Source organism: Aspergillus thermomutatus, assembly GCF_002237265.1.
Source record: "Aspergillus thermomutatus strain HMR AF 39 chromosome Unknown NODE_301, whole genome shotgun sequence".
Lineage (NCBI taxonomy): Eukaryota > Fungi > Ascomycota > Eurotiomycetes > Eurotiales > Aspergillaceae > Aspergillus > Aspergillus thermomutatus.
In genome coordinates this window covers 1-17,735 of record NW_020798351.1, presented here as the reverse complement: position 1 = coordinate 17,735, position 17,735 = coordinate 1, and the positions used below count along the sequence as shown (strand labels likewise).

Genomic DNA, 17,735 nt, shown 5'->3' with positions numbered 1-17,735 from the left:
TGTGGCATTCAAGTGGTTCGGACCGCTGAGGAGATCAAGATAAAATTGGGTTGGACAAGTTCGAAAGGATAATTATACAGGCATGCAATGCATTTATTAGCCTGCGTCTCACAATGTGTCCCTGCTTGGTTAGTAAACGACGGAAGTTGACATGGAATAAAGGTTAGGCCTGTTGCGAAGAAGAAGTGAGTAAGTATGCGATGGGAGTTTTGGATGTTTAGATGCAGTGTTGTTGCTGAGCAACGCAGCGAGCCATGGCTCTATCCTATATGCAGCAGGCGGTGGGCTCTAGGGCGGTGAGTCCCAGGGTGATTCACAAGTTGCATGGAGAACATGTCTTTCTCCCTTGGAATCAGTTTATCTCAGTGTATATAAATGCATTCCTGGTGCCTGTGAGCCTAGGACTCACCTAATAGCTTGAAATAATTGATTCATTATCTAACTCCTTTATTGGCATTGACTGCAGGAATTCAGAATTAGCTTCAATCAATGTACTTATCCTCCCCCTTTGCCGTCATAGTGGCAATATATATCACACGTGACTCTTCTTATCGATAAGATGATGCCATTGTTAAATGATCTCGAGTCCCGCACTTTACATACAGCTTCGAATATTTGGCCGTTTATTGTCTTCTCTTGGTGCCCCGGAAAGGCACTTTGATTGAGTTCATGATGACAGAGAGGACTGTACTACGCAAAGACCAGCTTGAAATCAGTCTCCACAATGAGAAGAAGCTGATCCAGGAGGGGACAATCAAGGATGACAATCCTCTGGATTTGAGTGAGCCGTTTCGGGAACTTTGCGAAGCCTGTCGCAAGGGGGACCTGAAAGTCTGCCAGGAAAAAATCACGGAAGGAGTCAATGTAAACGCTCGGGATCCCTACGACTATACTCCCTTGATCCTAGTAAGCAAACTGTCCCTTGAGCATCGCCGGAACCATGACACCCGAGAATTTGTCTCTGCAATTGTGGGTTAGCCATTGGCATTAACAGGATTATGAAATTAGGCTAGTCTTTGCGGCCATTACGAAGTCGCTCAGCTCCTTCTTGAGTCCGGTGCATTGTGTGAGCGTGACACTTTTCAAGGAGAAAGGTATGCGTCATTTGTTGTCGAGTGAATACGCTCTGGTAGTCCTCGGTCTAATCCACGATTTTATTGTAGATGCCTATACAACGCTTTGAACGATCGTATACGAAATCTGCTACTTGAATATGACTATTCGAAGTCTGCCGATCCCCTTCAGCCCCTTGCCGCCCATGTATCGTCGCTCCTCACTCGAGACCAGCCCGGGACATCTGACATTGTGGTGACAGCGGGTGATGAGTCTCTGTACTTGCATAAGTTCATACTTGCTGCACGTTCTCCTTACTTTCGCAGGAAATTGGTAGCTGACCCCACATCTACAACATGGAAACTCCCGAGCACGATTCCGCCACAAGCATTCGGGACGGCAATCAAGTACCTGTACTTTGGAGAAGCTCCTCGCGATCTGAGAAGCGGGCCTGGAACAGGCTTCACAGAGTCAGAGGTCTTTGCAGGGATTGACAGGATCGCTAAGCATTTGGAGATCCAGAGTCTTCTGGATAGTATCATTGACAGTGGGGACAGGAGGTTAGCCAGGCAGCGGAGGTCAATGGAGCTTTCAAAAGGTCGAGATCAGCTCGAAGAGTGGTTCCGGGAGAATGTCCTTGGAAGTAAAATAGAGGTCGATTCCTCTAAGGTGGATGAAGTCAAGTGGGACCGTCACAATCGAATCTTCGCCGACGTTTTGCTTCAAGCCGACGAGCTCCCTGAAGACGAGGACGAGATTGGCGACGACTCCCGTTTGAATGGCAAGCAGCAAGCCCGGAAGTCGGTCTTGTTCCCCTGCCACCGGGCCATGCTGCTTCGGTCCGAGTTTTTTCAAGCTATGTTCTCGTCTACCTTCCGAGAGGCGCACTTGAAGGAGCACCTGAACGTCATCCCTGTGGACTGCTCTCCTGAGGTTCTGGAGATTGTGCTCACGTTTCTGTATACGGAAAGGGCAGATTTCCCGCTTGATATCGCTGTCGACGTTCTTTTCGCCGCTGATATGCTGTTCATTGAGAAATTAAAAACCAAGGCAGCGGTCGTTATCAGCACACTCGGTAGCGGTGACATGTCACAGGCAGAAGCTGCAAGGACTCGGGGAACCAAGGAAGAAGATGAGATCGATATCTATGCCATCATCCGCGCTGCTTGGTTGACTCGAGTCCAGCGACTGGAGGAGTTCGCTGCACGTTATCTTGCGTACAGATTGGAAGCCCATATTGACTCACCTGAATTCGCCGAACTGATTCAAGAGTCAGCGGCTCGTATCAGAGCAAGACAAGAAACGGACTCGATCGAGTTGTTGGACGACATCCGGTTCTATCTGGGTGAGCGCTTCCGACTCAGATTCGATGATGCTGGCTTGGAAGAGATGATGGAGGAGGAAACACGACAAGAGCTGGCTGATGCTAGTGGCATCGACAAAGACTTGGTAGAGATTACCGACAAAGTGGACACAATGGGCATTCAGAGTCAGACTCTGTCCATCGGCGCAGAGGGAGAGGTCGCGCCTGGTCAAAGGACTCTAGAACATGGTCCTGTCATCCGGACTCTGGATGGAGAAATCGCTGGCGATGAATTCAGCAAGGACGCGATCAACTACCAGATTCTCATGGAAAAATTGGATCGCCTTTTGGAAGAGCTGAACTTGGAAGCTTGAACGGTGACATGATTACGACGTGATTGAGGACATGATGACTAAACGACAAACTACGCACGGCATATATACAAAGTCACATATACAAATGTATAGAGAATGGTAGAATCTGAATGTTTACATCTTCTGTTGATCAGCTCTTGTCAGAAATCATGTCAGTTATACTGTCTGTGGATATTTACAAGTTTTTGATGGCAACTTCGCTATCGAACATTGGCATCGTCCGACTCTGTTTAGGATTCAGATCATCTGGATTCATCTCCCCACTCCATGAGGGGAAGCAGCTAATCAAGCCTCTTTCTACAGCATACTCTTGAAACGGAGCAGAACGGACAGAGGAACCAGCAACCCCAAAATCTTAGGGATCTCATGAGGCTGGACAAACACACGTGCGATACCAGAATCACAAGATGATGTAAGTTTTGAGTGATCTATGTGTTCATGAATAGGAAGGTATGGGTGTTATCCGCCCGGCCGACGCCGTCGGTGCGACTCGAGGCAGACAGACACGAAGAGATCACCAGTGACGGCGCTTGAAAGCTGACTCTCGTACCACCGTTACAATATGGAGTCATACAAACTCAACACTATCCGTCCCACCCGCCGACCCGAGCCGCATAGGTAAGACGGGAACAGGCAATTATGTTGTCTGTGCGGCAGGCTGTCCTCATACATGAGAAGATCAGAATCAAAATTCAAAGCAGAGGACAATGCTGCATGCTTTCTGGTCCAAAGCATGTGTTCGAACCTCAGCAAATGAGTGCTGAAGGAGGGTGTGACAAGAAACGAGTCCATGCATATGAAGCTGATGCTCATTCATCATACCTCTGCTCAGTACGGAGTACCATCCTTATGTTCTAACTTCTGAGAGCCGAAGGGAGGGAACAGACCTCCTTAATGATCACCCCACTGGGTTCCTTCCTCTCCTACTGGCTTCTGGCGAGAGCTGCGCAACTACCGGGTGGGAACCTGGCGGGTGACGGCTCCGATCTTGGTATCAGAAGCCAGAAGCATCTGGGCTTCATGACCTGATTTGAATGCAAGCGGTCGGACATCGAGGCGCACACTCCGTACCCCTCACACCTACGAGGGCGAGTATGGCCAGCCGGTCCACCCTCCTGCATATCAGGTACTTGGAAAGAGGCACAACAGGCGATCCGAAGTCAAGCAGGACTGAACTGGGAGTGATATATGGAGTACATCTATACTACCGATCGACTACATTGGATGCAAGGCAAGAGCGTGTGAATCCACGTCGCGCAAGCCACGATGATCAACCTGACATGATTGGACGTACCTACTTTGTCTCTGACTCTCTGGATTTTTCTGGTCGTAAGGCCTTCGGGCATTTCCGTGGCGGGATCGACCACGAAATGGAAGCTGCATGGCACTAAATTTTGTGCCAGTTCTTTTTCGGGGCTTTTGCATACCAATCGGCAAAGATGATGTTTTTGGCGACAAAGGTTGGGCTCCAACTCGGTGTGTGGCTACTGGCCAGTGGCCACCGCAACTTCGCTTGCTGGGAGTTAAATATGCATAGCAAACTCTTATCTGATTTGACCGTGATTATTTCCGTCTTACACCGTTTTGTTTTCCTCCTACGCAGGCTGCATCAAGCCCGATCGACACGCCGGTGGCCTCGATCGGGCGTGCGGGGATGGAGGGTTGATTGGTGCGATATTCTACGAGCACAACTGGTGTCGAGTCGTTTCGACTGTCGACCTTGGCCAAAGTTAAGTACGACTTCATTCGAAGAAGTGGATACGTGGTGACCTTGATATGATTTCATCCCATGTCAGTTCCAGCTTATCAAGTCTTTGGAGGGACAACTGACTCGGCACTAGGAATCTTGACAAAGAAGATTCGCGAGCAATGTTGGTCGTGGGAGTAGTAGTAGTACTATCTACTCGTTGTAACATCATGTAACCTCCCATGGAGCCTAGCTCCAGCCAATGCTGATCATTCTCACGATCTACCACGGGCCCGTCAGACGAATCAAAACCGCGACGGAGAGAAGTTTCCAATTGTCAATTATCGGTCAGCAGTGTGGTTTGAAGATTGCCAGCGGCTAGCGTGGCCACAGACCGCCAGCCACGCATGCGGCCATCCTGGTCGCTTATCACAAAGTCGCAGACGGAGGCGGATGATCTGTCATGGTGTGTTTCTTGAATATGTGGCTAGTTACTTTGGTAGAGAGCCAGGGTCTATGTCTCTGTGACGGTGTTCGACCTAAGCTGACCAGGTGATATGTATCGCATGCGGGCTGTGGTAGGACCGCTCCAAGTGGGTGGATTTGTGGTCAAAACTGTTGGAGGTTTTTTCCAATCTTCGAAAATCCACTGGCAGCGACGCTTGCCTACTTGAGCATCTGATCAGACTAATGAGTGGGAAGAAGGGACATACGTACGTCCCTCAGGCAGTAGACGGAGCCAGATGTGCGCAACGGCTCTACAGTTGCAACCCTGCTTGCTACTGCGGTGTCTGCTGTCATATCGCCATCATTCTCCAGGCGATATCCATACTCCATAACCACAGATGGCCGATGCTTATCGTAGCAAATCTATGCCCTTTTCTGCCAATCGATAAGCGAGGGGTCAAGCAGTAAGCACGAGGGGCAACAAGCCCGAAACGCAACGGTGTGACCGATCTAATAATACCTAGATCATGGTGCACTGGTCCAATAATGAGCGACAGTATGCTGCATCCGAATGCCATGCAGGAGAAGTGCATGGCATGGTCTCTGTACAATCACTACTGCATGGATGTATCATAGCCTCATAGGTTACTCCTCGCCCTATGACTCACGATTACAGCAATCATTGGCATCATCAACGGTATCCTCGCTGTTGTTCTTGCTGCACAGAGGTGTCATAATCTAACTTTGGAATTGGGTCAATACCTGAGCACGGACTCCATGCACTGACAATTGTAACTCCCAAGGACGCCTTCCATCTGCAACACGGACCCTGAATCTATCAACACAGTCCTGTAAGGACCAGCGTGCAGACAGGAACACAATGTCTGCAATCTTAACCAATTCCATTGTCAATCTGCTTGTATACACTAAGTGCGATCTTGACATCATTCGAGTCCACTACTTGTTCTGCATGAAGGCGTTGAGTACCGGTAGAGTCGCAAAAATGGCCCTGTTCCCAAAGCACCATCACCTTAAGGAAGAGATTGGACGGCTGCTCCTCCGTATCTTACACCGAGTAAATCCGTAGTCCGCTATTATTGACCAGGGTTAATTCCTTCAATCCTCGCTGAGAATTGAGCAATGGAGTATGTCAGGACCCTAGTCGTCTCATTCTCACCTTAGTGTTGACACTCCCTACACTGCAGCAGAAACTCTGGTAGATAGACTATCTACACCATTTTCAAATACGAAGTATAAGCTGCAGTATTCCATCGAGTTCGGAGTACACCTCTCAATCCAACAATACAATTCGAACATACCCGTGGACACCCCCCACCTGAAACAGCCATCATGCGCTCCTCCGAGTCCTCATCACATCCCGCAATTTCCCACATGCACGATACCCGAAAGTGGTGATCCTGCTCGTAGATACTTTCTAGTTCCTCCTACTATTCCCCAAGGTACTGCCGAGAGCAGACCGTATGCCTCATCGGGGGACGGTGGACTCGGTAGAAAAGCAGACCAGTTTTCTGGGCTGGATCTGGGGCTGAGCCTCCCAAGACTTAGTGCTCACTTGAACATCCGGCTTCGCTGGCTTCTCCTGCATCTGTATGCAAGTGTATGTGGACAAGGGCCCTTTGTCTGAAGTCGAACGCAGCGGTGATGCGCAAGTGCAGCTTGATCTGAAGTTGATCTCTCATGTCCCACGACAGCAGCTAGTCTACAGAGGAGTTTCTATCTTGTGATGTGTGGATGCATGGTTCTGCTGGTGATGGCAGTGGCCGAGATACCATGGGACTGTCTCCGGGCTTCTTGTGCTTCATGCACACATGCATGCGTATATGTATGTATGTATGTATGAGGGAGCGACGGCATTATTGGTATAGAGCTCATGGTTGATGAGCTATGCATGCATGTCCTCTACAGATGGAACAGATCATCTCAGACTATGGGATAGTCTGTTGTGTACGGAGTATCTACCTGGGATATATTTTGCGGTCCACCACCCACCGAACAGACTCAGATGATGAAAGTCAAACTGGTGGTTCCTCGATGATCATGGTGAAGCAAACTCGTGATGTCACCAGTTTAATTAAACAAAAACCGGTCAAGAGTTCAGGCCTCGAAAGGTCGTGGGTTTCACTTGGAGGACGAAGAAGACAGCCTGCACAATCTACCATTCGTCTCAGTTGCTTCAATATGAACCTCTAAATTAAGGCTATTCTCACCATGCTATGAGATACTACGGAGTATACTCCGTATAGCTTCGTAATATCCAAATCTCACGGGGTTGAGCACAAAAACACAACGGAGATGAAATTAGGATAAACTCAAAACCCAGCCATAGAAATGGACGAAGGCGAAAAACAAAGCATTAATAATCAAGAGTGGCTAACTGAAACATTCCAAGACCAAATAGCATCCCAGCATTCCCAGGAATTATCCACGATTGTGATGTACGTTCCTAAATAGGTATTTGGTAAGAACAAGGTACGGAGACGGAGTACGCAGGTCGCAGGTCAAGTACCGGGCGTCGATCCTTCGCCATATGGACCGGGCCTCCTCGTTTGGCCTTCTAATTGCAGTAGGTAATCACTGGTAGCCTGATAACCGTTCCTTGGGTAGTGCGTCGGCCACAAACCTTCTTCCGGAGAAGTTTCTGGTTGATCCACAGCACATCACTAAGCCTCTTCAGGGAAGGTGCAGAAATGCCACGCCGGAGATCTGCTGGTCTTGCAGGAAGCGGACTATACCCATTTGAGTAGTCGATACGATCAATTGTGACGGGCGGGCGTGACGTGACCATTGTAGGTTTAAAGTCGGGAGATGAGGGGCCGATACTCATGAGCAACTTGCCAGTCAGAAATCGAGTGATTGGCAAGCTATCCCTCCAATATTAAAGGATCTAAATTGCGGTGAGATATCAGCACACCAGAAGCAAAATGATAAAATGATATTAATTCCTGGACAATCTAGCGCAAGCCTCAGGATCTCCGTTCAATACGGAGGCGATACATTAGTGTATGATACCTTAGAGAACCATTGGATGTCTGTCTGTACCGAAGATGGCAAAACCCGCATAGTATCTTACCGCTAGTGCCGTATAGGTAGGTGATCTGACAAGCGTCATTTCGTTTCCAATGTGCTAGAATTATTCCAAGGCAGGAAGCTATGGCCAGAAGCTGTCCTCCGATACCGATCAGCAGGAGCTTCCTACCTAGTACTTCCGTCCAGCCGTCGGTTGAAAACTCCTAAGATCTTACGCAGTATGGCATCGGTCCAGGAATGATGAAGGATTCAGGATTCGTCGTGGAAAGGCAATGCAGAAAGTCAAAAAGAAAAATAAGGAAAAAGTAAATTCAGAGCTTTTTGGTTTCAGAGGAATCTAACCTTCATGATTGGCGTATCCTCTCTCTGGTGATTTGTTCATAGATATTTATTTTGAACTCTAACATTTCAGGTCCCTTTCCCTGTTGATCATATTTGCGCAAAGAGCATTATCAAAGGGACTTATGGTCTAGGATCCATATTCTATACTACAGTTACAGTGTCATCCAGTGCAGTCATCATTGTTTGTGGTATGTGGCTCAAGGAAAATGCCTGATCATGCTCTAAGCTCTCAGTCCAAGGAGAGGTGATTCACGAGAGGCCCTAGTTTGACAATGACTCGGAGAAATCCAAAGTGGGGGGTTACATGATGATTATAAATCCGAATCTACCCTTCAGCTTACTTCATTGTTGTTCAAGAATCCACACAACAAACTCCATCCTGTACTCCGTACCTACTCTCAGACCCAGATATCTGATCCTCCCCGGCCGACGACACCGTCCGGCAGAAAATCGGAATCGCAATCACGATATGCGCTCGGCCGCCGTGAATCCAGTAATCAGAATTCAGAAATAGTGGAATGTGGACCTACCTCAATCCCATGTCTAGACTAGCGTTTGCCTCGTGGCTTGATTGGGCGATCACTTCAAGGATCAGGGCCTGATTTCATATATCGTAGCCTACGTAGGTTGCGGTGTATGCAAGCGCAGCCACAAATAGCACTTTGCTCCGTTGTTAATCACCCTCGGCTGTCAAGGATCGTCTTGGAGCGACTGGAGGGATGGTGCTGGTTGGTCCTGACGCCGGATATGTGGGTGACATGACTCGAGTTAACCTTAATCAATTGGATTGTCTTGGGGGTTTAATTAAGACAGTGGATGGCGACTTGGTTTGAGCTGTGGGCGTCGGCGCTTCCATATTGACAAGACCTAATGGGTCAGACATGTAGTGACGATGACCGTTCATTTTCACACCTGAGCTGTCAACCGTTGACGGTTGGTTTTCCTCGAGGTTTCAGAAGAAGCAAATAGTCATCAAGTGATCATGTCGAGGTGAACACATCAGGTGGTGAACTGAAACTGTACGGAGTAAATTTCTATGTATAAATGATCGGCCGGAAAAGTGAAAAAGAAACTCATACTGGCATTACAAGCTGTTACCAAGCTCTGTAAGTATGGTAATACCTACAACTTTAACACCACCAGCCTCCTGTTTACAGTACCTTACCAAGTACGGAGTATGTCGACTGGGACGGATGAACGTCAGCAGCATGCGGTGATAGGGTCAGTTTTATCAAATCAGGCCTGAGAGGAATCAAAATAGCCGGTAAAATGAAGTCCCACATGCTTCTTGATCAGCATGGATAACCGTAGCCTGTGCCTTGATTCTTGAGCTCTTTGACCATCAACCCACCCGCTGTATAAGACTGTAACATATCCCGTAGAATTACATGATTTACATCGAACAGACCACTGACCAGGATTGTCAGGAGGAAGGCGCCATGATAAGCCTTGCATCGGCTTTGGTGCCAAACTCGGGAAGGCCCGAGCGACACCTGCAAGCGGAGCCGACGTCTGCCACGTGAAGTAACCAGGGTCCAGACCAAGAGTGGGCCGCTATTGTGCTACTAGTGCCTAGTGACCCTTTAGTCTTAGAGGAGCTTAGCCCGTCTGACGCCCGCTCCAGCAGTTCTCGCCTAAAAGTCGGAGGCTAAAAGGGGGCGACCGGCGGTTAGTGGTACCAAATTACGTAGCCTTCCTCCTAGAGAGTTTCAAATCCAGCGTACGAAGTAAGAAATTAGGTTTTCTTGGGAGAACGAACCGAGGTCTGCTTTTAGCGATCTAGCCAATCAGGTGCGTTTGGTGACATTTCAGACAATCCTGTTGTCCGGCCTCAGAAGGCAGGCGGCTTTCTGATACAGCTTAAAGTTCAAGAATCAGATCTACGCTGAAAAATGTGCGTAAACCTGTAAGGTATCTTGATTCCATGTGACCGATCATATACAAGGCCGGTTGCCTGGCCGCAGTACATAATCCTATGCACCTTGATGAGGATCTGCGGCCGTCTCCTTAGTATTCAACGTGGCGGTCTGAAAACGGACTTGTACCTGAGATCGTTTGGATAGCTATGCCACGCCATGTTTCAGCTGGTGTCTACTCCGTAGCAAATAGTGCTTCTCATTGTATCCCAGAGACAATCGAACCTTAACATTGGGCCTACTGTGAAGTGTTCAAGACAAAGTAAATTTTCGAATGAATCTGTACTAGACAACGCGACCAGGCAGATTCAGCCCAAAGCCATGCCGCGCACCTGATTCCATGTGTTGTATCACCTTTGTGCAACGTAACTAATCACTTCCAAGCAAAAGCAAGCGAGATTCTGCACATTGTTTTTGAGCGGCCAGCTGAAGCACAAACATCTTGATTTTCTCTGAGAAGTTCAAGCCTTGCCTCGAAGTGATGAGCTCGCTTACGCTATGAGGATCGACCCCGTCCCGTATCCCCGTCTCGCGTGGCTGAATTGCGGAGGTCAACATATGAATAATCTAGTCCTAGTCTGTAGTTCTGTTTGGTAACTCCGTACAATACAGTATGCATAGTACCAGCCTATCCGGATCTGAAAGTTAAAACTGAGCTGCCGTCGTGTTTTGACTTTGATCTGTGTTCATCCTAATCCTATGGACCTATGGACTCTGGTCCATGAATACTGCATGACCAAGTATGAAACGACGCATAGCTTGAAAGGCTGAAGTTACAAGATCGAGTTCTGGTTATAGACATGCATAATTGTCTGAGCTTTCATCATCTTGCATCCGTTGCCTAGCACAGCTTGTTTTCAGTTAATTGCGCGGGGGTAGAAACATGGCCGGCTAATCCGGCCAGAATCTGGCCATGTCCACGGAGTTCTCGGAGCACTCATTGTATCTAGTCGCTTGACCGAGCGATAAATAGCAATTATGGCAGGGATAATGAATCGATAGTTTCAAACATATCCCGATTCTACCAGCAAAACCTTATTATGAGGTTTAATACACTGACGCACGTACACCAACAGTCTTGTAGCTGGAGGTGATGTGACTGATGTGACGATGTCGCTTCAGAGAGGTGGGAAAATTGGTCGCTTCAAGCCCGCCACTAAGCGCGAGAACGCTGACTGCCCGTCCAGTCCACTGGTAGGCTCGTCCCACAATGGGGACAGACGCAATACACTTAGTCAGTAATTTGCCTGAGGCCATAACTTTAGATGCTCTGTCACATGATTATCATGTGACTTGACCGAGTCTATTTGAGCCGACGTTGAAGGCGTTAGATGATCATCGCACATCATGTCTTGTCAATCCTCCCTAGGCTCTATGACTCCATGAGTCCAGTTCATCCCCAGGCGGATTACTCCTTTTTCCGCTTGACTTAGAAGAATGCCACTCTTAGAGGACTCCACCTGTGTGATCCCCCTTACTTCTGGCGGCATCATTTTTCAGCCGAACAAGAAACTTTGTAATGCGCCAGCGCAGCACTATCATGGCTAACACAACGGTCAATCTGTTCTAATCTTGGCTCGTACCTTTGACATCCAGTTGCAAGGGCGGGATATCACAGTAGCTCCTGGATGCGTTGCAGATGGCAATGGTAGTGACGTCTTTTTTACCCCTTCCTGCTTCGGACTTGTTTTCTCTCTATTAGCATCGCTGGTGTCAGACAGGCAAATGCAGAGGGACTTTGTAGACTTTGTTATTATTTGATGTCTTAGTGTCAGGAACGGCTGCGGAGTTAATGGAGTAGTATCTCCAGTGTCCATCCTGATATCTGTTTCCCCTTCCTCTTTCGTCGATGAATGTGTCTTTGTCAGGAGTAAGGACCCATCGCAATGATCTAAGCGAGGTTCATAGCTCCATAAACTAATTGCAAGTCGAGACTTTGTGTCACTGTATGAATTAATTACTTAGGTACGAGCAGAGGATCTCTGTAATGGTGCAGAATACAGGATCCTTCCGTGGGCATGTCTTGGAATATGACCAATCATCGTTGACCTCATTAGTTACGTATCCCCTCGGATCGCGAAGCGAAGCCCTAGTTCACACTCATTGATCAAAGCTCAGTCTCCATGAAGCAGTCCAATACGGTATGATTCTTCTATTCTGCGGTACCTACTAGCTCTTTCGGCTTGTCCATTATGTTCTGGAACTTTTTGAACCAAGGTCAGAAAAAACCGGTCCTGACACAGCGTACCGGCATGAAGGAGGGCAGAAAATACGGTAGATTCGCTTACTTCTAACCTTCACGCGACCATGAACCAGAGTGGTTTTATTTTTGTTATGGTACGGAGTAGATATGAGCTCACTTGATTGAGGTCTCGCTAGGGTATGCAATTTCCGGGTCCATGGATCGCGTGGCAATCCCGGGTAGTGTAACAAAGGTCCTAGACAGGTTAGACTACGTAGGTATCTATGGCTTCCAATACCAAGGACCAGGGATAGGAATTCTATAGAAATTCTATGGAATGAAGTGATCAAAGTTCAAGTTGGCCCGAATAATAATAGGACCTTCGGTACTATCTATGAGCCGACTCTGCCGGGACAATCTCCGGTTGAGGATTGATAGATAGTCCATTATTGTAGAGGGTAGATTAAAATTCAAGACATTCTCGAAAAGAATGGAATTCCGTTCCCCAGAAGGAAATATTCTCCCGAGGACGCTAAACTCACTGGCCGAGGAGGCATAGCTTCTAGATATTCCACGAGACGATTTAGCGAAATTGTTTCTTTAGAGTTGAAGTATGGAACTGGGTGGTGCTTCTATGAGGAACATGAAATGAAGTTGTAACTATCCAGAGCTCGCTTTCCGACAGATGATCCTCGGCTTCAGCAGGGAATGGACGCTGGGCAGTCATTTGAGACATCCAATAGTTATGTTCACTATTGTTATGCACCAATAGTATGCGAATACTATATAACTACTTATCAGTGAGAATGATAATAGCAACTAACTCAGACTGATTGACAACACAGCTATGGACCAACGGGAACATAACTGGATTAGTCTGAGCTGCATATAAGGGTGCAGGGGGTACGGTATCTCACATACTCACACGCGATATGGGCAGATCATGGAAGCATTCCCCTCAGTAAATGGTCACAATCGGAAGACTACTGCATAAAAGATGAAGATGAGTTTTGACTTTTGAACACCAAATTATGCAATCTCTGGACTTCTGGAGACTGGCACAACCTGAGTCCATTATCCTCTGTTCTCTGTTCGCCATAGTCCGCACTCTGTCATCCCAGAAGATCTTCATGGTTCCAGAACAGATTGACAGAGTGATGATCTTCCGCTAAGTTACTAGTAACAAGGCAGGTCGTCTCCGTAACCCTTTTTGGTAGTTGGTTTGTCCTCGGCGGCCGAGGCATCTCGTGCACATGGAATCGATTGAGCCAAGACATGGATCCAGAGAACTCTCTTAATACTGTTTGTTATGGACCATGGACGTCAATGATATTTTCATGGTGAATTCAAAACGAGAGAAATTACTTTCTCTAGAAAGAACAAGCACATGACACATCTTAACCTCTGGTGGTGGCCAACCCAGTGTCTGGAATTGGAGGAGGCTTTCATTCTGATCGGTCGGCATCTGTGTACGGGAAGCAGATCGGGGAAACTTTCAAGTCCGGCATGTACTTCTCCTCTATCAGCCGTAGATGGTATGCATCTTCACTGACGACTCATCCAAGCAGTAGTGACAACTGTTACTGTTTGTGCGTATGACCTATCGAAGCTGGTTCCCCTGCATGGGCGATCAGGATCCCCTCAGGTTCGATCAATGATGCAACACTCAAGGAGGTGGCCTATCTCCGGTCCTGCCATGTCTCATTTCTTTCTTTTTTTTTTTTCTTTTTCCTTTTGTTGGACAGTGCTGAAGGAACAGAGCCATCTCATCACCCTCCAGCCCCCTTGGAAAAAAGAAGCAAAAAGAATAGGGGATACAACCATATGAGTTTGTTCTCGGATACGTAGTTACGTAGCTACCTCACTGACCCACCTTTTCCAGGTTAGTACCTTAGCACATCCTGATTGACGCTCGTCCAAATTTCGCTTGAGATCATCTGGGATTTTAGTTGGTTGCCAGCGCCACAATAATCTCCGGTTCCGTCAAGACACTAAGTCCCTTAGGTCCTTAGCCCCCAAGCGAAGTATTCAAAGGAGGAGAAAGCGTTCAGAAATTCCCTTCTGGGTGTCTGGGGCTAGACTGTTTCCGGCTTAGACCCAGTTCTCCCATCGTGCTGTGACTCTCCGTCATCCACCCCCAAGGACATGGTTGATGATGGGACCATCCAGGTTGATAGTGGGCATAGAACGGATATATTTCCTATCTGGGAAGAACGTCTCCTGAGTCGCTTTGGTTTTATTATTATTATTTTTATTTTTTTTCATCTTTTAATTTTTTCATGTTCAATTTATGCTTTGTTCTGCCTGCTTATTCCGGTTTCCTTCTCTTAGACAGACTCTGACTTACAATTAGATCAATGATAAATCAAGAAGAGAATTTAAAAGAACAAACACCTGTCTCAGCAGTTGGAGGATCATCAAACTGGTGATCCAAGCATAACCCAAAATTCGAAAGTTGAAACAGTAATCTCTACGGCGAGCCCGAAGGCTAATCCCAACACAGCTGGTATCTTCACAACCTCAGGAGCGAATCGCCAAGCTAGAGCATGTCCATCGACAGCCCAGACGAAAGGATCTACAGTCGATTACGATGATAATTTATCAGTTTTTATGATTGGAAATTAGGACATGAGATCAGTGTTCTCAGCAACGCGTGATCGTGCGGCAACGATCAGCCGTTTATGGGGCATGGGATCGTTGTGACAGGTAAAACACTCTTGCGCCTGGATCCACTTGGAGGGATCGGCTGGCGAGTCCATGGCGGCAATACGTAAGTTGTATGGGCCGTGTACCGTTTACAATGCTAGTCTCCTGCCTCCTACTGCGGATGAATAGGATTTGCCATGATTTACTCCCAGAGTAAAATGACGATCGATGATTCGAATCTCCATGAGTTGACTGAGGCTGGAGTGTTCTTGGATCTGCACTAGCGCCAGACCTACTGTAGCCGAGCCCCAACTACTCCGTTCTCCGTACACAACTCAGTACACCAGGAGGATTAGGGTGTCAAGGTCACGCCTACTGGTGACTGCTTCGCTAGAAGCAGAAATGATTTACAACAGTTCCCTCGACCATGGCTTTTATAACATGGTTAGCACGACAGGGAGATTCCAGCATGCAGGAGGTTGATCAGAGCACTTTGACGCAAAGGTAAGACCCCGTTGGAGGTGAAATAGCAAGCTGGAACAAACCAATGAACTTCCCCAAATTAGCCGGGGTATGGTGGTCTCTGGAACAGTGGACCGGGAGGCGCACGTTTTTTTAGCTCTCGTCGAGCCTACCCAAAACATTACAAACTAATCGCACATCATCTGTCCGCCCGCGTACTAGCCATACAGAGTTTTTTACGCCGGGTACGAGACCACGACTCCATGTACGGAGTAGGTATGCATTATTGGGTCAGAAAAAGCAAACATAAATAATAATCTTACCACCTAGAGCTCTTACCCAGGCTCCTGGTGCTCATTAATTAAGCTTTGGGACGGAGGTATCAGCCCCCCTGTCGAGGCAAACCGAAAGGAAAATACAGCAAAATACTTACGTTACTGCCCTGCAGGCTCGGGAAAATTCGTTTTACATGTCTATTACCACGCAATACACGATCGCCAGTACCAGATCAAACAAGCCTAAGGTAACAATCTTTTATTTTATTTTTTTTATTTTTCTATTTTTTATTCCTTATTTTCCCCCTGCTATTTGTACCCATTCCAGAGCAAAGCAAAATTAAATAAAATAGAGAAGAAAATAGAAAATGAAATAATAGCACTGACTCTTATCATCATTGTAATTAAGGAACAGGTTCATGTCAGTGTCTCCTGTCTGCTCATTCGGCTTCGTCCATATCAGTCTTGAATTTTGACCTCCACTCGTCCTGCCAGACGGAGTTACGGTGCATCATCTCTACCAAGTAGTACCAACAACCAAGCTATAATTATATTTTGCCTTAGACTTTCTTCCCCCACCTTATCCAGCAAATCTCTCGTCGTCTATAAAGTATAGACCCCATTCTATCCCCCTGTTCCCAGACACGTCCCCACCTAAAGAGGAGACAATCTGGATTGGCTCTGGGCTTCAAGTAGTTCACTACTCGCTCAACCTTCATATATGGTTCCACTGTAGCCATCTTTCCACCTCTTCTTCACTCTCACCATCTCACTGCGCATACCCTTGAGGAACTTACCATCGTGTCGGCCGCTTCATACCTCCGCGCAAACACCATGGATGTCGCAAGCCTCATCTCGCCTTCTGAATTGGATACAGTTCCGACCTTCAAGTCAAGATGGACTCAGAGTCCTTCTGCTGTACAAGCCAGCCTATACAAGCGCCTCTCTGATCAATCTACGGGCTCTTACTTCACTGTACCGATACACACGACATCTTACTCTCGTACCCCTCAGCCACCACTGTCCCCTCCAGTCGATGACCAGCCCAAGTGCTCGCTTCCTTCCATCTCGATTCTGCTCGAGGGCGCAGACGGTGCCGCTGCACACGCAGCAAGTATGATCTTTCACCGTTTCATATCTCATCACAGAACCCAGTATGACTGACTCCCAGTTTACAGAACGCCAAAGGACTAGTCTGTCAGCGCACAGGGATTCAGATCCCCGGCCTCAATCGCAGACATATGACTCGATCACACCACACGCCATGCCACCAACGCCGCCACTGCGTCCTGGCTCGGGCTTCAACCGCCATTCTCCCTCGGCATCATCTGTCTCTGCTACGAGCACCAGCGCTGTGATCAAAACCACCGAAACGTATTCCCAAGCGCCAATTGGCCTTCCTAGTCCGATAGATCGATCCTCCATCTCGAGTCAAGGGTCCGTTCAGCATGCTCCCGGAGCTCCATATGCTTCCCCCGCTCCCAGTGTGGCATCCTACTCTTCTCCCATCGAGCCCTCTACACCATCAACTGCCGGTTACTACCAAAGAAACCCTGCGCCAAGCACCTTCCAGAACGCAGGCACCGTCCCTCCAGCATCCGCGGCACCCCTTCCCTCGCCGGCTCATCAGCAGATGATTTCTCCTGTCACCCCCGCCTGGCAACACCACCACTACTTCCCCCCGTCCAGTTCCACGCCTTACCAGCAGAACCATGATCGCTACATTTGCCGGACCTGCCACAAGGCCTTCTCGCGGCCCTCGAGCCTCCGCATCCATTCTCACAGCCACACCGGTGAGAAGCCTTTCCGCTGCACGCATGCAGGCTGCGGAAAGGCCTTCAGCGTAAGGAGCAATATGAAGCGTCACGAGCGTGGTTGTCATACGGGCCGCCCAGTTGCTACCGCCATGGTCCAATAGACTGCGACTACGCATTCAGCCCTTGAGACCAACCGTCATGACATCCGTTATGAGGGAACCACCCTAAAAAGCAGAAAAGAAA

At 48.0% G+C, this 17,735-nt stretch overlaps 2 protein-coding genes across 2 annotated transcripts; both read left to right on the top strand.

The window, feature by feature from the left end:
* Positions 1 to 669: 669 nt before the first annotated feature.
* On the top strand, positions 670 to 2,730 carry CDV56_102388 (ankyrin repeat and BTB/POZ domain protein; the record flags this gene model as incomplete). The annotated part of the gene is made up of 3 exons (XM_026756007.1): positions 670 to 906; positions 1,009 to 1,094; positions 1,164 to 2,730. The coding sequence occupies 3 exons, from the start codon at positions 670 to 672 to the stop codon at positions 2,728 to 2,730; spliced, it is 1,890 nt and encodes a 629-aa protein (XP_026610565.1).
* Positions 2,731 to 16,569: 13,839 nt separating this feature from the next.
* CDV56_100038 (uncharacterized protein) lies at positions 16,570 to 17,653 on the top strand (the record flags this gene model as incomplete). The annotated part of the gene is made up of 2 exons (XM_026753657.1): positions 16,570 to 16,849; positions 16,914 to 17,653. The coding sequence occupies 2 exons, from the start codon at positions 16,570 to 16,572 to the stop codon at positions 17,651 to 17,653; spliced, it is 1,020 nt and encodes a 339-aa protein (XP_026610564.1).
* Between the last annotated feature and the right edge of the window lie 82 nt (positions 17,654 to 17,735).